The following is an 18,593-nucleotide window of genomic DNA, read 5'->3' as shown; positions in this document are numbered from 1 at the left end:
GGCTGTAGGGATCACTCCCTCAGGTCCAGGGGCTGCCAGCTGAGGAACATCATAGATAGAAGGCCACAAGATGGGAAGCTTTCAGAAAACTGACAGCTGAAATTTAACATTATGGCCATCTACTGCACGAGCTCTTTCAATGATGGATCAACCACAGGCCTCTTTCTGTTGGCAGCAGTATAACCTGAAGGTTTATTTCTGTGTGTCCCTCAATGGAAAAGGAATAAAAATCATTTAAACTTTTCTCGCACAGAAAATGCGGCTACTGTGTCATGCTAGTCACTCATGTTTACTGGCAATAAAATGTGATAAGATTCTTGAATGTGATCTCCAGTTCTGTCAGGTTGGATGGTAAACGTTGGTGGACAGCCATTTTTAGGTCTCTCCAGAGATGCTCAATTGGGTTTAAGTCAGGGCTCTGGCTGGGCCATTCAAGAACAGTCAAGGAGTTGTTGTGAAGCCACTCCTTCGTTATTTTAGCTGTGTGCTTAGGGTCATTGTCTTGTTGGAAGGTAAACCTTCGGCCCAGTCTGAGGTCTAGAGCACTCTGGAGAAGGTTTTTATCCAGGATATCCCTGTACTTGGCCGCATTCATCTTTCCCTCGATTGCAACCAGTCGTCCTGTCCCTGCAGCTGAAAAACACCCCCACAGCATGATGCTGCCACCACCATGCTTCACTGTTGGGACTGTATTGGACAGGTGATGAGCAGTGCCTGGTTTTCTCCACACATACCGCTTAGAATTAAGGCCAAAATGTTCTATTTTGGTCTCATCAGACCAGAGAATCTTATTTCTCACCATCTTGGAGTCCTTCAGGTGTTTTTTAGCAAACTCCTTGCGGGCTTTCATGTGTCTTACACTGAGGAGAGGCTTCCGTCGGGCCACTCTGCCATAAAGCCCCGAGCCTTTCCCATCTCCTGACTGCATCTCTGGAGCTCAGCCACAGTGATCTTTGGGTTCTTCTTTACCTCTCTCACCAAGGCTCTTCTCCCCCGATAGCTCAGTTTGGCCGGACGGCCAGCTCTAGGAAGGGTTCTGGTCGTCCCAAACGTCTTCCATTTGAGGATTATGGAGGCCACTGTGCTCTTAGGAACCTTAAGTGCAGCAGAAATCTTTTTGTAACCTTGGCCAGATCTGTGCCTTGCCACAATTCTGTCTCTGAGCTCTTCAGGCAGTTCCTTTGACCTCTTGATTCTCATTTGCTCTGACATGCATTGTGATCTGGAAGGTCTTATATAGACAGGTGTGTGGCTTTCCTAATCAAGTCCAATCAGTATAATCAAACACAGCTGGACTCAAATGAAGGTGTAGAACCATCTCAAGGATGATCAGAAGAAATGGAAAGCACCTGAGTTAAATATATGAGTGTCACAGCAAAGGGTCTGAATACTTAGGACCATGTGATATTTCAGTTTTTCTTTTTTAATAAATCTGCAACAATGTCAACAATTCTGTGTTTTTCTGTCAGTATGGGGTGCTATGTGTACATTCATGAGGAAGAAGAATGAACTTAAATGATTTTAGCAAATGGCTGCAATATAACAAAGAGTGAAAAATTTAAGGGGTCTGAATACTTTCCGTACACACTGTATATATATACACACGCGCGCGCACACACACACACACACACACAGTATATAAAGAAATATACAGTATCTCCCAAAAGTGAGTCCACCCCTCACATTTTTGTAAATATTTTATATTTTTTCTTGTGACAACACTGAAGAAATGACACTTTGCTACAATATAAAGTAGTGAGTGTACATCTTGTATAGCTGTGTAAATTTGCTGTCCCCTCAAAATAACTCAACACACAGCTATTACTGTCTAAACTGCTGGCAACAAAAGTGAGTACACCCCTAAGTTAAAATGTTCAAATATGGGACCAAAGTGTCAATATTTTGTGTGGCTACCATTATTTTCCAGCACTTCCTTAATCCTCTTGGAAATGGAGTTCACCAGAGGTTCACAGGTTGCCACTGGGGTCCTCTTCCACTCCTCCATGATGACATCACAAAGCTGGTGAATGTTAGAGACCTTGCGCTCCTCCACCTTCCATTTGAGGATGCCCCACAGATGAAAGGGTTTAGGTCTGGAGACATGCTTGGCCAGTCCTTTACCCTCAGCTTTTTAAGCAAGGAAACAGTCGTCTTGGAGGTGTGTTTGGGGTCGTTATCGTGTTGGAATACTGCCCTGCGGCCCAGTCTCAGCAAGGGAGGGGATCATGCTCTGCTTCAGTAGCTCACAGTACAAGTAAGTTTATCTTGGTTTCATCAGACCACAGGACATGGTTCCAGTAATCCATGTCCTTAGTCTGCTTGTCTTCAGCAAACAGTTTGCAGGCTTTCTTGTGTATCATCTTTAGAAGAGGCTTCCTTCTGGGATGACAGCCATGCAGACCAATTTGATGCAGTGTGTGGCGTATGGGCTGAGCACTGACAGGCTGACCCCCCACCCATTCAACCTCTGCAGCAATGCTGGAAGCACTATTATGTCTATTTCCCAAAAACAACCTCTGAATATGATGCTGAGCACGTGCACTCAACTTCTTTGGTTGACCATGGCGAGGCCTGTTCTGAGTGGAACCTGTCCTGTTAAACCACTGTATGGTCTTGGCCACTGTGCTGCAGCTCAGTTTCAGAGTCTTGGCAATCGTAAAGCCTAGGCCATCTTTATGTAGAGCAACAATTCTTTGTTCTTTGCCATGAGGTGCCATGTTGAACTTCCAATGACCAGTATGAGAGAGTGAGAGCAATAACACCAAATTTAACACGCCTGCTTCCAATTCACACCTGAGAACTTGTAACACTAACGAGTCACATGACACTGGGGAGGGAAAATGGCTAATTGGGCCCAATTTGGACATTTTCAATTTAGGGTGTACTCAGTTTTGTTGCCAGCGGTTTAGACATTAATGGCTGTGTGTTGAGGTATTTTGAGGGGACAGCAAATTTACACTGTTATACAAGCTGTACACTCACTACTTTACATTGTAGCAAAATGTAATTTCTTCAGTGTTGTCACATGAAAAGATAGAATAAAATATTTTAAAAATGTGAGGGGTGTACTCACTTTTGTGAGATACTGTGTATGTGTGTGTGTGCATATATATACAGCTGAAAGAAAAAGTATGTGAACCCTTTGGAATGATATGGATTTCTGCACAAATTGGTCATAAAATGTGATCTGATCATCATCTAAGTCCCAACAATAGACAATCACAGTCTGCCTAAACTAATGACACACAAAGAATGAAATGTTGACATGTTTTTATTGAACACACCATGTAAACATTCACAGTGCAGGTGGAAAAAGTATGTGAACCCTTGGATTTAATAACTGGTTGAACCTCCTTTGGCAGCAATAACTTCAACCAAACGTGTCCTGTAGTTGCAGATCAGACGTGCACAACGGTCAGGAGTAATTCTTGACCATTCCTCTTTACAGAACTGTTTCAGTTCAGCAATATTCTTGGGGTGTCTGGTGTGAATGGCTATCTTGAGGTCATGCCACAGCATCTCAATCAGGTTGACTGGGCCACTTCAGAAGGCGTATTTTATTCTGTTTAAGCCATTCTGTTGTTGATTTACTTCTATGCTTTGGGTCATTGTCCTGTTGCAACACCCATCTTCTGTTGAGCTTCAGCTGGTAGACAGATGACCTTAGGTTCTCCTGCAAAATGTCTTGATAAACTTGGAAATTCATTTTTCCTTCGATGATAGCAATCCGTCCAGGCCCTGACGCAGCAAAGCAGCCCCAAACCATGATGCCCCCACCACCATACTTCACAGTTGGGATGAGGTTTTGATGTTGGTGTGCTGTGCCTCTTTTTTGCCACACATAGTGTTGTGTGTTTCTTCCAAACAACTCAACTTGGGTTTCATCTGTCCACAGAATATTTTGCCAGTACTGCTGTGGAAAATCCAGGTGCTCTTGTCCAAACTGTAAACATGCAACAATGCTATGTTTGGACAGCAGTGGATTCCTCTGTGGTATCCTCCCATGAAATCCATTCTTGTTTAGTGTTTTACATATTGTAGATTTGCTAACAGGGATGTTAGCATTTGCCAGTGACTTTTGTAAGTCTTTAGCTGACACTCTATGATTCTTCTTCACCTCATTGAGCAGTCTGTGCTGTGCTCTTGCAGTCATCTTTACAGGACGCCCACTCCTAGGGAGAGTAGCAGCAGTGCTGAACTTTCTCCATTTATAGACAATTTGTCTTACCATAGACTGATGAACAGCAAGGCTTTTGGGGATACTTTTATAACCATTTCCAGCTTTATGCAAGTCAGTATATATACACACACACACACAGTACAGACCAAAAGTTTGGACACACCTTCTCATTCAAAGAGCTTTCTTTATTTTCATGACTATGAAAATTGTAGAGTCACACTTCAAGTGGTAGTCACCTGAAATGGTCTTCCAACATTCTTGAAGGAGTTCCCAGAGATGCTTAGCACTTCTTGGCCCTTTTGCCTTCACTCTGCGGTCCAGCTCACCCCAAACCATCTCGATTGGGTTCAGGTCCGGTGACTGTGGAGGCCAGGTCATCTGGCGCAGCACCCCATCACTCTCCTTCTTGGTCAAATAGCCCTTACACAGGTGTGTTTGGGGTCATTGTCCTGTTGAAAAATAAATGCTGGTCCAACTAAACGCAAACCGGATGGAATAGCATTCCGCTGCAAGATGCTGTGGTAGCCATGCTGGTTCAGTATGCCTTCAATTTTGAATAAATCCCCAACAGTGTCACCAGCAAAGCACCCCCACACCTCCTCCTCCATGCTTCACGGTGGGAACCAGGCATGTAGAGTCCATCCGTTCACCTTTTCTGCGTCGCACAAAGACACGGTGGTTGGAACCAAAGATCTCAAATTTGGACTCATCAGACCAAAGCACAGATTTCCACTGGTCTAATGTCCATTCCTTGTGTTCTTTAGCCCAAACAAGTCTCTTATGCTTGTTGCCTTTCTTTAGCAGTGGTTTCCTAGCAGATATTCTACCATGGAGGCCTGATTCACACAGTCTCCTTTTAACAGTTGTTCTAGCAGCAGACACATCTCTAGACCTCTGTGTGCCATTGACCTGGTCTCTAATCTGAGCTGCTGTTAACCTGCGATTTCTGAGGCTGGTGACTCGGATGAACTTATCCTCCGCAGCAGAGGTGACTCTTGGTCTTCCTTTCCTGGGGCGGTCCGCATGTGAGCCAGTTTCTTTGTAGCGCTTGATGGTTTTTGTGACTGCACTTGGGGACACTTTCAAAGTTTTCCCAATTTTTCGGACTGACTGACCTTCATTTCTTAAAGTAATGATGGCCACTTGTTTTCCTGTACTTAGCTGCTTTTTTCTTGCCATAATACAAATTCTAACAGTCTATTCAGTAGGACTATCAGCTGTGTATCCACCTGACTTCTGCACAACACAACTGATGGTCCCAACCCCATTTATAAGGCAAGAAATCACACTTATTAAACCTGACAGGGCACACCTGTGAAGTGAAAACCATTTCAGGTGACTACCTCTTGAAGTGTGACTCTACAATTTTCATAGTCATGAAAATAAAGAAAACTCTTTGAATGAGAAGGTGTGTCCAAACTTTTGGTCTGTACTGTATATATGTGTGTGTGTGTGTGTATATATATATACATATATATATACTGTGTGTGTACACGGATGATTACAATAGGTACACACATACTGTATGTTTGCTTCTAAATAAAGTCAGTAAGAAATCTTGAGGGGTATGTAGCGCAATTTAGAATTATCTTAGGTACAACTGGACAAAACATATATTTGTATATGTAAAATTTGGGGTTTCGGTAAATCCTGGGCATCGGTAAGTTAGTTGAAATATCCAAAAGACTGACCCTCTAGCTTCAAATTATTGGCTTTCTAGTACTCTTAGTAATGTCTGTAAAATGCAAAAGAAAATAATTCTACTTGCTATTAATTGGAGCTTAGAACTGATGACTCTCTCCCCACCTCTTGTTAAGACACTGGGTGCCTGATCAGCCAATCACAAAGCAGAGAAAGGGATGTGCGTCACAGGCTTCATTCTTGGCGGCAGCGAATTAGCAGTGGAATAAAATAAATTGAAGTGTTGCTGGTGGGGATGCCATTGCTGTAATGTTTTTGGCCCTGCAAAGGTTTGCTTAAAAGTGTATATCAGGGCAAAATAATCTAAAACAAAGCAAAAAAAATGTAGTACATCTCTCTAATACATGGATCTGACACCATAGTAGTGCTTTGATCCTGTTATGCCAATAGCCATCATGGCAAAGTAAACTTCAAATGACTAGTCTCAGTCATGCAACCTATCCGGTTCCAACTTTCTGTGGAACAAAGCCCTAGAATGGCAACTGGCAATCGCAGACTTGCTCTGCAATCAGAAAAGAAATAAGAATTGCTACTGTTTACAGTCATCTCAGTTATTTTATGTTCTAAATATTTTTTACACTATTTTAATGAATTACGATTTAATTTGCTATACTATTGTAATAAATAATCTTAGATTTTTGATTATACACTAACAAAAGGACAAATTGTGAAAAAAAACTGCAAGATACACATAAAAATGTAAGAAAAAGAATTACTTTATTTTTTTTTTTGTTTACAAACTATTTATTAAGGCATATGTACTACATAGTATCATGACAAATGAAGTATGTATATGTTTTAACATTCTGCATATCACATAGCCACTGCAGCTTGCTATAGGGCAGAATTAATGGGGATTAAACCAGCATTGGCTTGTTTGGAAACAAAAGCTGGGTATAAACTATAAGATTTTTGTTTAAAAATGTTTTAAAAATTTTAAAAAATTTTCTAGCTATTCTGTTAGTGTGGTCAAATTGAAGCACATTTTGACTGCAGTGATGGGAAAATTCAAAGGAGCAAGGTAGAACATTTTCCTTGAACAAATTTTTAACAGTGCAAGTGGTTTTTGTTTGGGAAATTCCATTAGTTCCAAAATCCAATGTTAAAAGCAAACAAAATTTTGAACGATATTCGTGAGCTGTCGAATGTACTGAGAATTTCTGTATGAAAATTTTTGTTCAAAAAAATGTAATAGTGTAAACCCAGCTGAAGCCACATGATTATGATTGGCTGTTATAGTGATCATAGGATTGGGAACCATGCTGATTGGTTCCTGATCCCTGTATCTGAAAGGGCAGTTGTCACATTCACACAACTGTCCTGCCCTAGGACATTTATTAATGTAGCCTCCAGCGCATGACAGCATGCTAAAGAATGCAGACTGCAGCAGCAAAGCAGTTAATAGAACTGCATCTCTTTATAAAGGTTGGCAAGCTCAAGTGGGAATGTTAAAGTCTAGTGTAAATCCGATCTGAGCCCGTAGGTAACACAGATAGCCCCCATTCTTAAAACCTCAATATGCAGGATTTGTTTCCTTAATAAAAAACATGTTTTACCATGCAATGCAGCATATGACTGCAAGAAATCTATTGACATTATGCAAAGCATTTTCATAGCTAGCAAATAACCTTATTATATGACTGTCAATTGCTTTATTTTACACAGTGATCGAGATACAAAATGTAGTACAGACAGCTGCTAAATAATGGAAACTGGTGCCCACATCCCTAGAATCTAGACTATGTGTACAAAGCCCCCCCTATATAGTGGGATTTTTTAGACCTGAATATCAAGAACAATTAACAATACATAGACATTTTATTTACATATATGCAGGAAAAAAACATGACAAAACAATGTATCCAATAAAATCCCAATGCAGTTAAATTGTATGTTACTGTTGTGCAAGTGTAACCCCAATCATCTGTGATGACAGAGATATGAACCCAATGCATTTCAAAAAATCATTGTTTTTTTCTTCTTCATGGGTATATGGTTACACAGTGCATGTTTTCTGATGAGGCCACAAAAAAGTGAGAGACAACTGCATGAATTAAAATCACATAGGGCTGGTTTTGAGGCAAACGAGGCACCAGGAAGGGTCCAATCACTTGGAAATATTAGATCTCTGCCACAACCGGATAACCTTGCAATTTCCTGGTGCCGCCACACTCCTTATGTACTCTTATTGGCTATACACATGAGATTGGGTGGATCCCTTTTTATGGGGGCTTTGAAGATGGGTTGACTTATTTAGGGTCCTCATTTGATTTACCCCTTGTGATCCTGTGGAGTTTTTGCGGTGACCCCCATTGGGTTGGCTTCTTGGTTACAGGTAGTGGCAAACCAGCCTTATGTGATTTTAATTCATGCGGTTGTCTCTGATTGTTGTGTGGCCTCATCAGAAAACATGCACTGTGTAACCTTACACCCCAGAAGAAGACAAAACAGTGATTTGTCAAAACGCGTTGGGTTCATATCTCTGTCATCACAGATGATTGGGGTTACGCTTGCACAACAGTAATATACAATTTAACCGCATTGAGACTTTATTGGGTTTTGACATGTTTTTTTCATGCATATATGTAAATATAATTTCTATGTATTTTTAATTGTTCTTGATATTCATGCCCTAAAAAAATCCCACTATAGAGGCTTTGTACACATAGTCTAGATACAAAATGTAAACACAAGCAGCATCGGCCACATTATCAGAATCATAAGCATCTGAGTTGGTCTACAGCTGGTCATATATATATATATATATATATATATATATATATATATATATATATATATATATATATATATATATATATATATATATATATTAGAAGATATTGGTTCAAAAACTTTTGTTACAGTAAAGTTTGTTCCATTTTCAAATTGTTAATGGGGTTAAATCATTGTTCGTTTTCAACTAGAGTGACAAGAAAATGTTAAGAAGCAGGATAGGGATTTTGTTTTGTTTTTTTAAGCAAACAAATTTCTAACCATGAATGTAAATTTAATTCAGGCAATTCCATTGTTCCCAAAATGAAATGTTAAAAGCAAATGAATATTTGAAATACTTTTAAATGAAATTCGTCAAGTCATTGAATATAGATGAAAATTTTGGTACAAATGTTCATTTATAAATTTACTTCTGTGCTAGTGTTATTCTGTGTGTGTACAAGGCCAGATGACTATTGGTGGATGGTACTGATGAGTGTGATGACAGAACAAGATTAGCTAGTGATTTGGCCAATCTACATACACCAGCTACAATTGGACCATTTAGTGGTTTACTAGTAAGCCGGGCTGCCATCAGCCGTGCACATGTAAGGGGCCCCAGCGTCACAAGGGGCCCGGCAGCCCAGGCACATACTTGCAAGCTCAGTCTCAAGCTGTCAGCAGCAGGGTCATTACATCTAAATATGTAAACTGCTGGGCAGTGTATGTATTTAGAGGATCTGAATATCCTTTCAATCTTCCCAAGTGATCTCCTGCACACTCGCTCTGTGCCCTCCAGGACTCCGATTGGGACCCAAACTCGGTGATAGGTCGGACATGATTTTGTGTCCCCATCTCCCTGTTTTGCAGCTCTTTTACCCTGAAGTAGTTCACTACTTTTACGTCCTGCAACCTTTTGTTTGTACATTGGGAAAGTAAGCAGTTCAGACACACAACTGCCAGAGTTGATGACCACAAGAAATAAATCTCTTGGGTCAGAGCAGAGAGAGACATGTCTCTGACAAGTTTAAATGGGGACATCAGCCGCAGTGTAGCGAGGAGTCTTGATTGAAGAAGAATACGAAATGCTAGAAAAATCACAGGTTATTCTTGAAAACAACTGAGCTAAAAAAAAAAAAAACCCATACTCCTAGCACCTTATCAAAAAAACAGAGGCATGCTGGTAGCAGGAGTTTTTTTACCCTTAGCCAGTTTACAGTTTATTGTTTGCCAGTGTCCATTTCTCCTGATTGCAGAACTATAACCCAAAGGTTTAGGACTTCGTCTCATGGGCGTCCACAGGTAGGGGCAAGGGGGGGCAAATGCCCCCTCCCCCCCCGGTATCTCAACTTCCCCTTTCAAGTGGTTGTTAAGCCACTTTATACCATCATGTCTAGTCTGTTTAATAATCTTGAGTGCCTGTGTGTCTGTGTTTTAAAAAAAATAAGCCATTCTTAACCAGTTTTCAAAGGGCCGAGCGCTGCTCACGTGACCCGTTGGCTCTCTCCTCTCCCTGTCTCACAGCTGCCTGCAGCGGGCGGGGCCGAGGATTCCTCACTGATGTCAGTCGGGAGGGGAGGAGAGAGGCGGCGGGTCACATGAGCGGCGCTCTGAAAACTGGTAAAGAACGGCTTATTTTTATAAAACGCAGACACAGGGGCACACAGGATTATTAAACAGACTGTAGAAAGGATATGAAACTTTAAATTAAACTACAGGAGCAGACAGGGAGGGAGAGAGGATAGAGGAGGACAGCAGGGCTGCGAATGACTGAGGCACGTAAACTGACCACGGCATCGGGGCTCAGTAGCCATGGTATATGGTGGTCAGTTTACAGAGGGGAGGACATAGCCAGGCAGGATCAGCCAGGTATTTTAGGTGATCAAAGGGACCAAATTACACAGCAAAGCACTATTCTATATAACATGCTTTAAGGGAACAGGATCAATTTTTTTTAGGGTTAACAAATGCTTAAAAAATAAATGTTGCTGTTTGCTCTTTAAAAATAAATACTCAAAATAAGTATAATGACTAAGCCCCTCCCCTTCATGACATTGTTGCAAAGGGGCGGAGCATGGGTGACCTTAAAAGGATGCCCCCCCCCACCCTGAAAAAAGTTCTGCGGACACCCATGCTTCGTCTGTTGGACGAAAAATAAAAACATATTTCAGCTGGATTTAGTTCTTCAAAGTTACAATTTAGTTTTTCTACACAACCCCTGTAAACCAAAATAAAGACAACCTGCAGGTATTGATCTAGTAGCGCCGTTTCTCCTTTATCTTTTCCCCAGGATACTGTTTATGCATAACATTTACATGGGTACGTAGTCATAGGTCAAGTTGCTGCTAATATTGTGTGGAATAACTGACAGCGTTAATTACATTTCTCCCAATAATTACATTAATTAGTGACTGCAAGGTGCCAGGAGATGTCTGGCGCTTTCTGCTTAGTAACACCTGTCACAGCAGTGACGCTCGCCATTACCTGAGAATTAATATCATCCGCTACTTAGCCGGGATATGAAGAGAAAACAAATCACCCCAGAGAAATGGAAATGAATGAACAAATTAACACAGGAAATGTCAGTCTTCTGTGCCGACAATGGTTTCTAGTTCATCGTGCAGTCAGATCCCTTGAGATTAGTGATCAGTTTATTCTACACACGTAAAGCTCTGTCTGTTACTAAGACAACTTGGTGAGGGGACCCATTACAACCTGTAAAGCCATAAGTAACCCATTCTTTACTGATCTGCTCTATAAATGATGACTATTAAGTTGGCAGAAAGAGGACGTGGATTGTCTGAGATTGTCCTTGCCTAATTATTGTGGCTGTCTGCATCAACAGAGTTCTGACACCATCCCTTTATGTCCATTTTACTTCTCCATTCTCCATTTCTCCATTCTCTCGTTTTCTATTCATCAATCCACAAGCATGTTATTCTTTGCTGGTTCACACTCATTACTTCCTCTATCTGCTTAAAAAAACATCCTCACACCATTCTCCATCCACACATAATCTCTTAATCTTCTATTTAACTGTTTGTGATCCCTTTCTTCCTCACACTATTTTCCTACCTCAAATGATTTGCCTCTCTAATGTTAGCATCTGTTCAGTTGCCTGTATTCCCCATCATACCAAACTATATTAACTCTATCTTCATAGTCCTCTCCTTCTGCTATCCACCCCTCCTGTCAGCATTTCTCCTCATTCCTACACAATCCCCTCGCCCCTTCATCCAGTCACCTATGCACAATTTATTTAACTCTCAATCAGCTTGTCCACAATCTCCTAATGCCTCGTACACACGCAACAATTGTTGGCCGTGAATTTTCGGCCAACGTCCAATCGGCCCGATTTTCGGCTTGTTAGTATACTGCTTCCGACAACCGACTGCGACTTTTCGGCCGAACAAAATCTGGTGTGCATGCTATAAAATTTTTGTTGGCCGTCAACACAACGGCCGATTTTCCGTCAGTCAGTACAGATTTCGGCAGACAAAAATGTGATGAGCAAGACTGGGCATGCTCAGAGAAGAAAAAACACACAAAAAGTAAACCAGAACATGACATCACTTCTGAAGTTGGTTTTTGTTGGCCGATAAAATTCGTGCGCAGTCTAGAGCACATTTCAACCAACACAACAACACTGGACAAAAGACAGCCGATCGGTCGGCCGATAATCATTGCGTGTGTGTACGAGGCTTTACCCTAGCATCCTCATGTCCATAATCCCTTTACCTCTTCATCTGCCTGTCCACAATCCTGTTACCTCTTCATCTGCCTGTCCACAATCCTGTTACCTCTTCATCTGCCTGTCCACAATCCCTTTACCTCTCCATCTGCCTGTCCACAATCCCTTTACCTCTCCATCTGCCTGTCCACAATCCATTTACCCCGACATCCTCATGTCCACAATAACCTTAGTCCTCCATATGCCTGTCCACAATCTCCTATGTTTCCATCCTCATGTCCACAATCCCTTTGCTCTCCCATCCACAATCCCTTTACCTCTCCATATGCTGATTCCCAATCCCCTTATTACTCCATCTATATACCCGAGGTTTAGAGAGCAACCACCTTTTTCTTGCATGGAGATGGGTCTCCTCCATGTTTTCCCATCCCTGTGGGTAACCTCAGCCTCAATCCCACTATCCCCTTACTCTTCCACACTCATGTCCACAATCCTCTTACCTCCATCCACCTTTTCGCAATTCCCTGTATTGCTCCATTTGCCTATCCACAGTCCCCTTATCCCTCTATCCACATGCCCAAAATACCATTACTCCTCCAGCCCTCTATCCACAATCCCCTTACATCTCCATTCTTGTGTCCACAATTCCCTTAACCCTCCATCTGCCTGTCCAAAATCCCCTTAGCCCTCTATCCATCTACACATTCACAGTCCCTTTACTCCCCATCTAAAGCCCTTAATCCATGTACCCTCCCATCCTTCCACCTGTATAAAATATCTTCATCACTCCATCCAACCACAACCCCTTCATCTATCTGTTAACAATCCCCTTATCCTTCTACAATCCTCTCATTACTCAACAATCTCCTGATACCTATACTATCCATCCATAGTCCACTCATCCCTTTACCTAACCATAATCGATTCATACCTCTAACCAACCACATGTGCACAATCTCCTAAATTCCTTCATCCATTTATCTATCTAAAACTCCTCATTCCTCCATCAATTCCCCTATCCATATTTCACCTCATTCCTCCATCCATTCACCTATCCATAATTCCCTCATTCCTCCAACAATTCACCTATCCATATCCCCCTCAACCCTTCATCTATTGACCTATCAATTATCCCTTCATTCATTCACCTATTCGTAGTCTCCTCATTCCCCCATCCATTCATCCCCTAGACCTTCCATCTATCCACCCACTGACTGTCCCCTCATCCTTCCATCCATTCACTCATCCACAGTGCCTTAATCTCTTTCAATTAAAGGGTCATTTTCCACATATGTGGAAATTTTTAAATTGCAATTAGTGTCTGTGTATAAGCCCCCTGTAACACCAGTAAGACTTCAGGTAGGACATGCAATTTACAAATCATACCTGAAGTAGCATTGAATGTGTTTCTATGGCAGTGTCTTAATATATGTGATTTCAAGTTTGAGAAGAAGTTCATGTATTACTTTTTTAGGACTTGAGCATGATTACACTGCCATAGACTATCATTTAAATTGTGCTGCAAATCGTACCTGTGTCTATATCAACACTACTTGAGCCTGAAAGAAGGTAAATATTAACCCTTTGTTAGTTAAACTTTTGTTCATAACATAACTGTTCCCCCCTGTGACATGGACAGCAGCTCTCACTAAAGAAGCACTGAAGTCATGTCAAATCGTTAAACCTCTCAGAGAAGTAGTGCTGAAGTAGTATTAAATAGTGGCTGAAGTCAGGCTTTAAATCGCACCACTTTAAATTGTACCTGACGTGAGCGCAGGCTAAATAGAAGTTTTTTTAGCTCTCACATGGATGCACTGAGCAGGCTAGATACTGAGAAGAAAAGAACTGTCAAAAGACCTATGTAACAAGGTAATGGAACTGTATAAAGGTGGAAAAGGATATAAAAATATATCCAAAGCCTTGAATATGCCAGTCAGTACTGTTCAATCACTTATTAAGAAGTATACAATTTGGGGATCTCTTGATACCAAGCCAAGATCAAGTAGACCAAAAGATTGCAGCCACAACTGCCAGAATAAGTGTTCAGGAAACAAAGAAAAATCCACAGGTAACCTCAGGAGAAATACAGGCTGCTCTAGAAAAAGACAATGTGGTTGTTTTAACCACTTCCCGCCCGCCCTATTACAGAATGACAGCGGGAATGTGGTTGTGTTATCCTGACCGGACGTCATATGACGGCGACAGGATAACACAGCACTGGGCAATTTTTGAGTTTGCTTGTGTAACATCTATTTATGCACGTTTTATATAGTTACTGCACATTTGCACTTTATAAATAACCATTTTTAATATTAGATTAATCGCTGCACATTTTCTGTGTGTTATTTATTACAAAAGACCGCACAGTGTCATTGATGCTAAAGGGGGCAATACACAGTATTAAAGCGGAGTTCCACCCAAAAGTGGAACTTCCACTCATTTGCTTCCTTCCCCCCTCCGGTGCCACATTTGGCACCTTTCAGGGGGGAAGGGGGAACAGGTACCTGTTTTTGACAGGTACCCTTCCCTATTTCCGGGAGACGGCGCCGCGACGCTGTCCCTCTGAAGTTTGGCCCCCTCCTCCTTCCCCCACCACCGAGCCAATCTGAATGCGCAGTGCGCTTCGCATGCACAGTAGGGACCAGCCCATGAAGCCACAAGGCTTCACTGCCGGGTTCTCTAACCGGCAATGGCGGCGGCTGCACCGGATAGCCGACGGAAACATCGGCTGCGGTGCCGACATCGCTGGACTCCAGGAGAGGTAAGTGTCCTAATATTAAAAGTCAGCAGCTACAGTATGTGTATCTGCTGACTTTTAATTTTTTGGGGGAGGGGCGGAACTCTGTGGAACTCCGCTTTAAGAACTAAGGGGATGCAGACTTTTGAACAGGGGTCAATTCATTTGTTTACTTGTTGCCATGTTTTGTTTTATGATTGCGCTATTCTGTTATGACCTACAGTTACAGAATATGAATCCCATAAGAAATAAAACAAATGTGTTTTGCCTGCTCACTTATGTTTTTTTAAAACTGGTACATACTGTATATTACCAGTTCTCCAAGAGTATGCAAACTTTTCAGCACAATTGTAACTCTCACTTCCCATCATCTTTACAATCAATGCAACGTTTATCTGACCACTTGTCTATGATCACTTCATCTATTTATCTATCACCAGTCCATTCATAGTCTAGCTACCCATTAGTCTAGAACCACTATACTTTTTATACAGTATCTCCATCTACTCATATTCAGCATACCCTCTATATGTGTACCTTCCACAAAAGCCCTATATACATGCTCTCTTCAGAGGCGGACAAACACTTTATCCTCTGCTTTTATAAGCTGAGGCCTAATCATGACATGCTCTATCCACCCCCTACTGTGTAGGTCACAATCAACTCGTGCTCTCTTTATTGATCTTCTCTCTACTCACAGCTTGTGTGAGGAAATCGCCACTCTACTTTCTTTACAAACAACAATTTCTAAAACATATCCTCTGACACCAGAAGGTGGAGATAGAGACTTGTAGAAATGACAGTTGGTCACATGAAATCTATCAGAGAAGTGAACTTTTTGTTGCAATCATACCTGCTTTTCCTGTACGAGTTTCTCCTGGAAGAGTTTGATCCTGGTCTTCCGTTCATTCTCAGCCTTCTCCAGCTCTGCCGACAGATTCTGCCGTAGTTCATGCTTTAGAATTTCACACTCTCCTAATGTCAAGTTAGCGATTTCAGGAAGTGTCTGGAACAATAGCTTTTTCACCAACTTTTCAAATGTCTGGGAGGCACCTGTATACAATTCCTTGGGGAAAAGAGGGAATATAGAATACTTTACAATAAAAAAAGTCAAAACTATGAAAATTGTGATATATAAGTATACTCATTTTTTAACTGCAGTACAAACATGGGCAACTTGTCATCAACTAAGGCTAGTGCACATTATATTCCCAATCTAATTGTCACAGTCAGGGGTTAGGTTTGGAGGCCAGTGACTGTAGCATTGGAAAGGCTTACACAGAAACCAGCAGGATAAATACACAAGGTGATTCCCCTGGCAGGTAACGTGGCCTCACCCAAGGCATGGGTCCCAAGCACTAACCGGTATTCACCAGAGCTCCTGATGGTGGAGTTGGGTTTTTCTGGATGCTAGTGCTCGGTTGTGGTCCTCAGGATCGTCCCACCAGGAGGCGAGCTAACCAGGGTGCCATAGCATATGTATTAGGTAAGGATCAAGCAGAAGGGTAGTCGATAAACAAACCAAAAGGTAGGTAACAAGTGGTTGCAAGTTGCGATCAAAAGGAAGTGTAGTCAAGGAACAAGCCAAAGGTCGATAATGAATGGTAATGAAGATGTGGATGGCAGCAGAAGAACAAGGGGCAAGATGTGGGCTGGAGAAGAGCACAAAAATCTTGCAAACAAGAAGTGCAAAGGCATGGCTTAAATAGGAAGTTTATGGGAGGAGTAAGGAATTCAAGGTTCACAGAAACAAATTAGAAAGCAAGTTTGTCCAAGGGTTCAGGCAGGGAGCGGTCTAGCATATTTGGTGGCTCAGCAAAAAAAGCTACTGCCAGATGCAGCAGAGGTCCTGGGTTCAGATCCAGACAATAATATTTCCCACATTTTCCCAACTTTGCCAACTCTTTAGCTACAAATCTAGTAAGGATGCATGAAATGCTTTTCACCACCCTGTCTATGTGCTAAGAGTATGGATAGTCATGGACAGGCAGTACAGTGAAAGATGATTTGGCAAAGCACCATGGAGCTAAACATTTCTTATACTGCTGCTTTTTCAGTTATAGGGCCAACTGCAGCTGGGCAACTTTAAAGTGTATGTAAAGACCAAAAATGTATACAGTAGGGCATGGTTAAGACTGCTCTCAGGATTTTTATTTTGCCCCATTAGAGTACTTTCTCGTTATTTTCTGTCCCAGGTACAAAGCAGGAATTAAGGGGAGAGCTTTCCAAAGTGAGGACACATCCTCTGTTGTAATATTTCTCCTCGGTTGTGATAACTCAAATCTATCTAGTTTAGAATTCCTCCTTTGCTATGTGGCAGACAACAGTCACCAAAGCAATAGTGAGGGTAAACCATCCCAGCTGGGACAAAGACTGGATATTTATTACCTTTCCCCACCGTATCTAAAGCAAAAAAAAAAAAAGTTTTAGCTTTCCAAAAACAGTCCAGTGCAGTTCTCCAATGTGTGCACAGCTCTCCATTTTATGAACATTTCTTCATGGTATGTCTCTTTAGAAAAAAGTACTGAAAAATGCATGGTGATCCTGCTGAAAATTCATCTCCTAGCATAATACAGTGGGCTGACATCACTGCCCCCGCTGCACTGACATAACAGGCGAAACAGCAGGCAGCTGGTATGGCAGGGTGAATGCTAACGATGGAAACCTGGCCCAGTTATGGAGATGAGGAGAGGAGCAGGTGTCTTATAGTCCAGCAGAGGAGGGCTCGGGCAAGGGAGACAATACGGTTTATGATTTTATTTCAGAAGATTGTACAGGAATTAGGAAGCTGACTGCAGAATTGACAGGATCATCTAGTATTTTGAATATGTTGTTAGTTTTTGCAAACACATACACTAAGGGCTCAAGCAGACAGCTTTCCAAGAGGCTGTCCAAGAGCTGACCTCGTCAGTGACACAATGATCCCTTCTGCCTTCAAAACTCCTTAAGGGCTCTTTCACACGGGCGTTCCGATCAGATCCACCTGTCAGTTTTTTAGGCGGATCTGATCGGATGCCCATTCAGCCCTATGGAGCAGCGGATGTCACCGGAGACACCTCCGCTGACACCTGCTGCCATCCGCATCCGATCCTGTCCGTGAAATCCGGACGGATGGAAACCCTATAATCCATTCCGTCCTGGGGATCGGATGAGAGCGGACAGGCGGTCCGCTCTCATCCGATCCCCCATAGAGAGCAGCGGGAGCTGTGACACCTCCCTCTCCGCACTGCAAGCGGAGACGGAGCTGTCATCCGCCGGCTCAGCGGGGAACGGCGGATCGATCCCCGCTGAGCAGCACGGATCCACCTACGGAGGCAGACCGTGTGAAAGAGCCCTAAACCCTACAAGCAACAACCATTCTGTGCATGTGGCACTTAGCTGTTTTGTCAGGTGCAGTGCGAAGCATTTGATTGGAGGCCAAAGAAAGCAGGTCTCCTTTGGATAATCTGCAGTGCATTCAGCAAATCAGCCCAAGAGAAGCAAGGATCAAACAGCTACAGTGCCTTGCGAAAGTATTCCCCCTTGAACTTTGCAACCTTTTGCCACATTTCAGGCTTCAAACATAAAGATAT

At 42.2% G+C, this 18,593-nt stretch overlaps 1 protein-coding gene across 1 annotated transcript in view; it reads right to left on the bottom strand.

The window, feature by feature from the left end:
• Positions 1-18,593, bottom strand: part of EVC (EvC ciliary complex subunit 1) — a 178,656-nt gene that overhangs the window by 37,525 nt on the left and 122,538 nt on the right. Inside the window, exon 13 of the mRNA XM_082263110.1 lies at positions 15,875-16,087. Within this exon, the coding sequence (XP_082119236.1) occupies positions 15,875-16,087 (213 nt within the window). The remainder of the gene's footprint in view (positions 1-15,874; positions 16,088-18,593) is intronic.

This window comes from Pelophylax lessonae (assembly GCF_965119305.1).
Source record: "Pelophylax lessonae genome assembly, chromosome: 1".
NCBI lineage: Eukaryota > Metazoa > Chordata > Amphibia > Anura > Ranidae > Pelophylax > Pelophylax lessonae.
The sequence above is the reverse complement of the archived record's forward strand: the minus strand, read 5'-3'. Positions and strand labels throughout refer to the sequence as shown.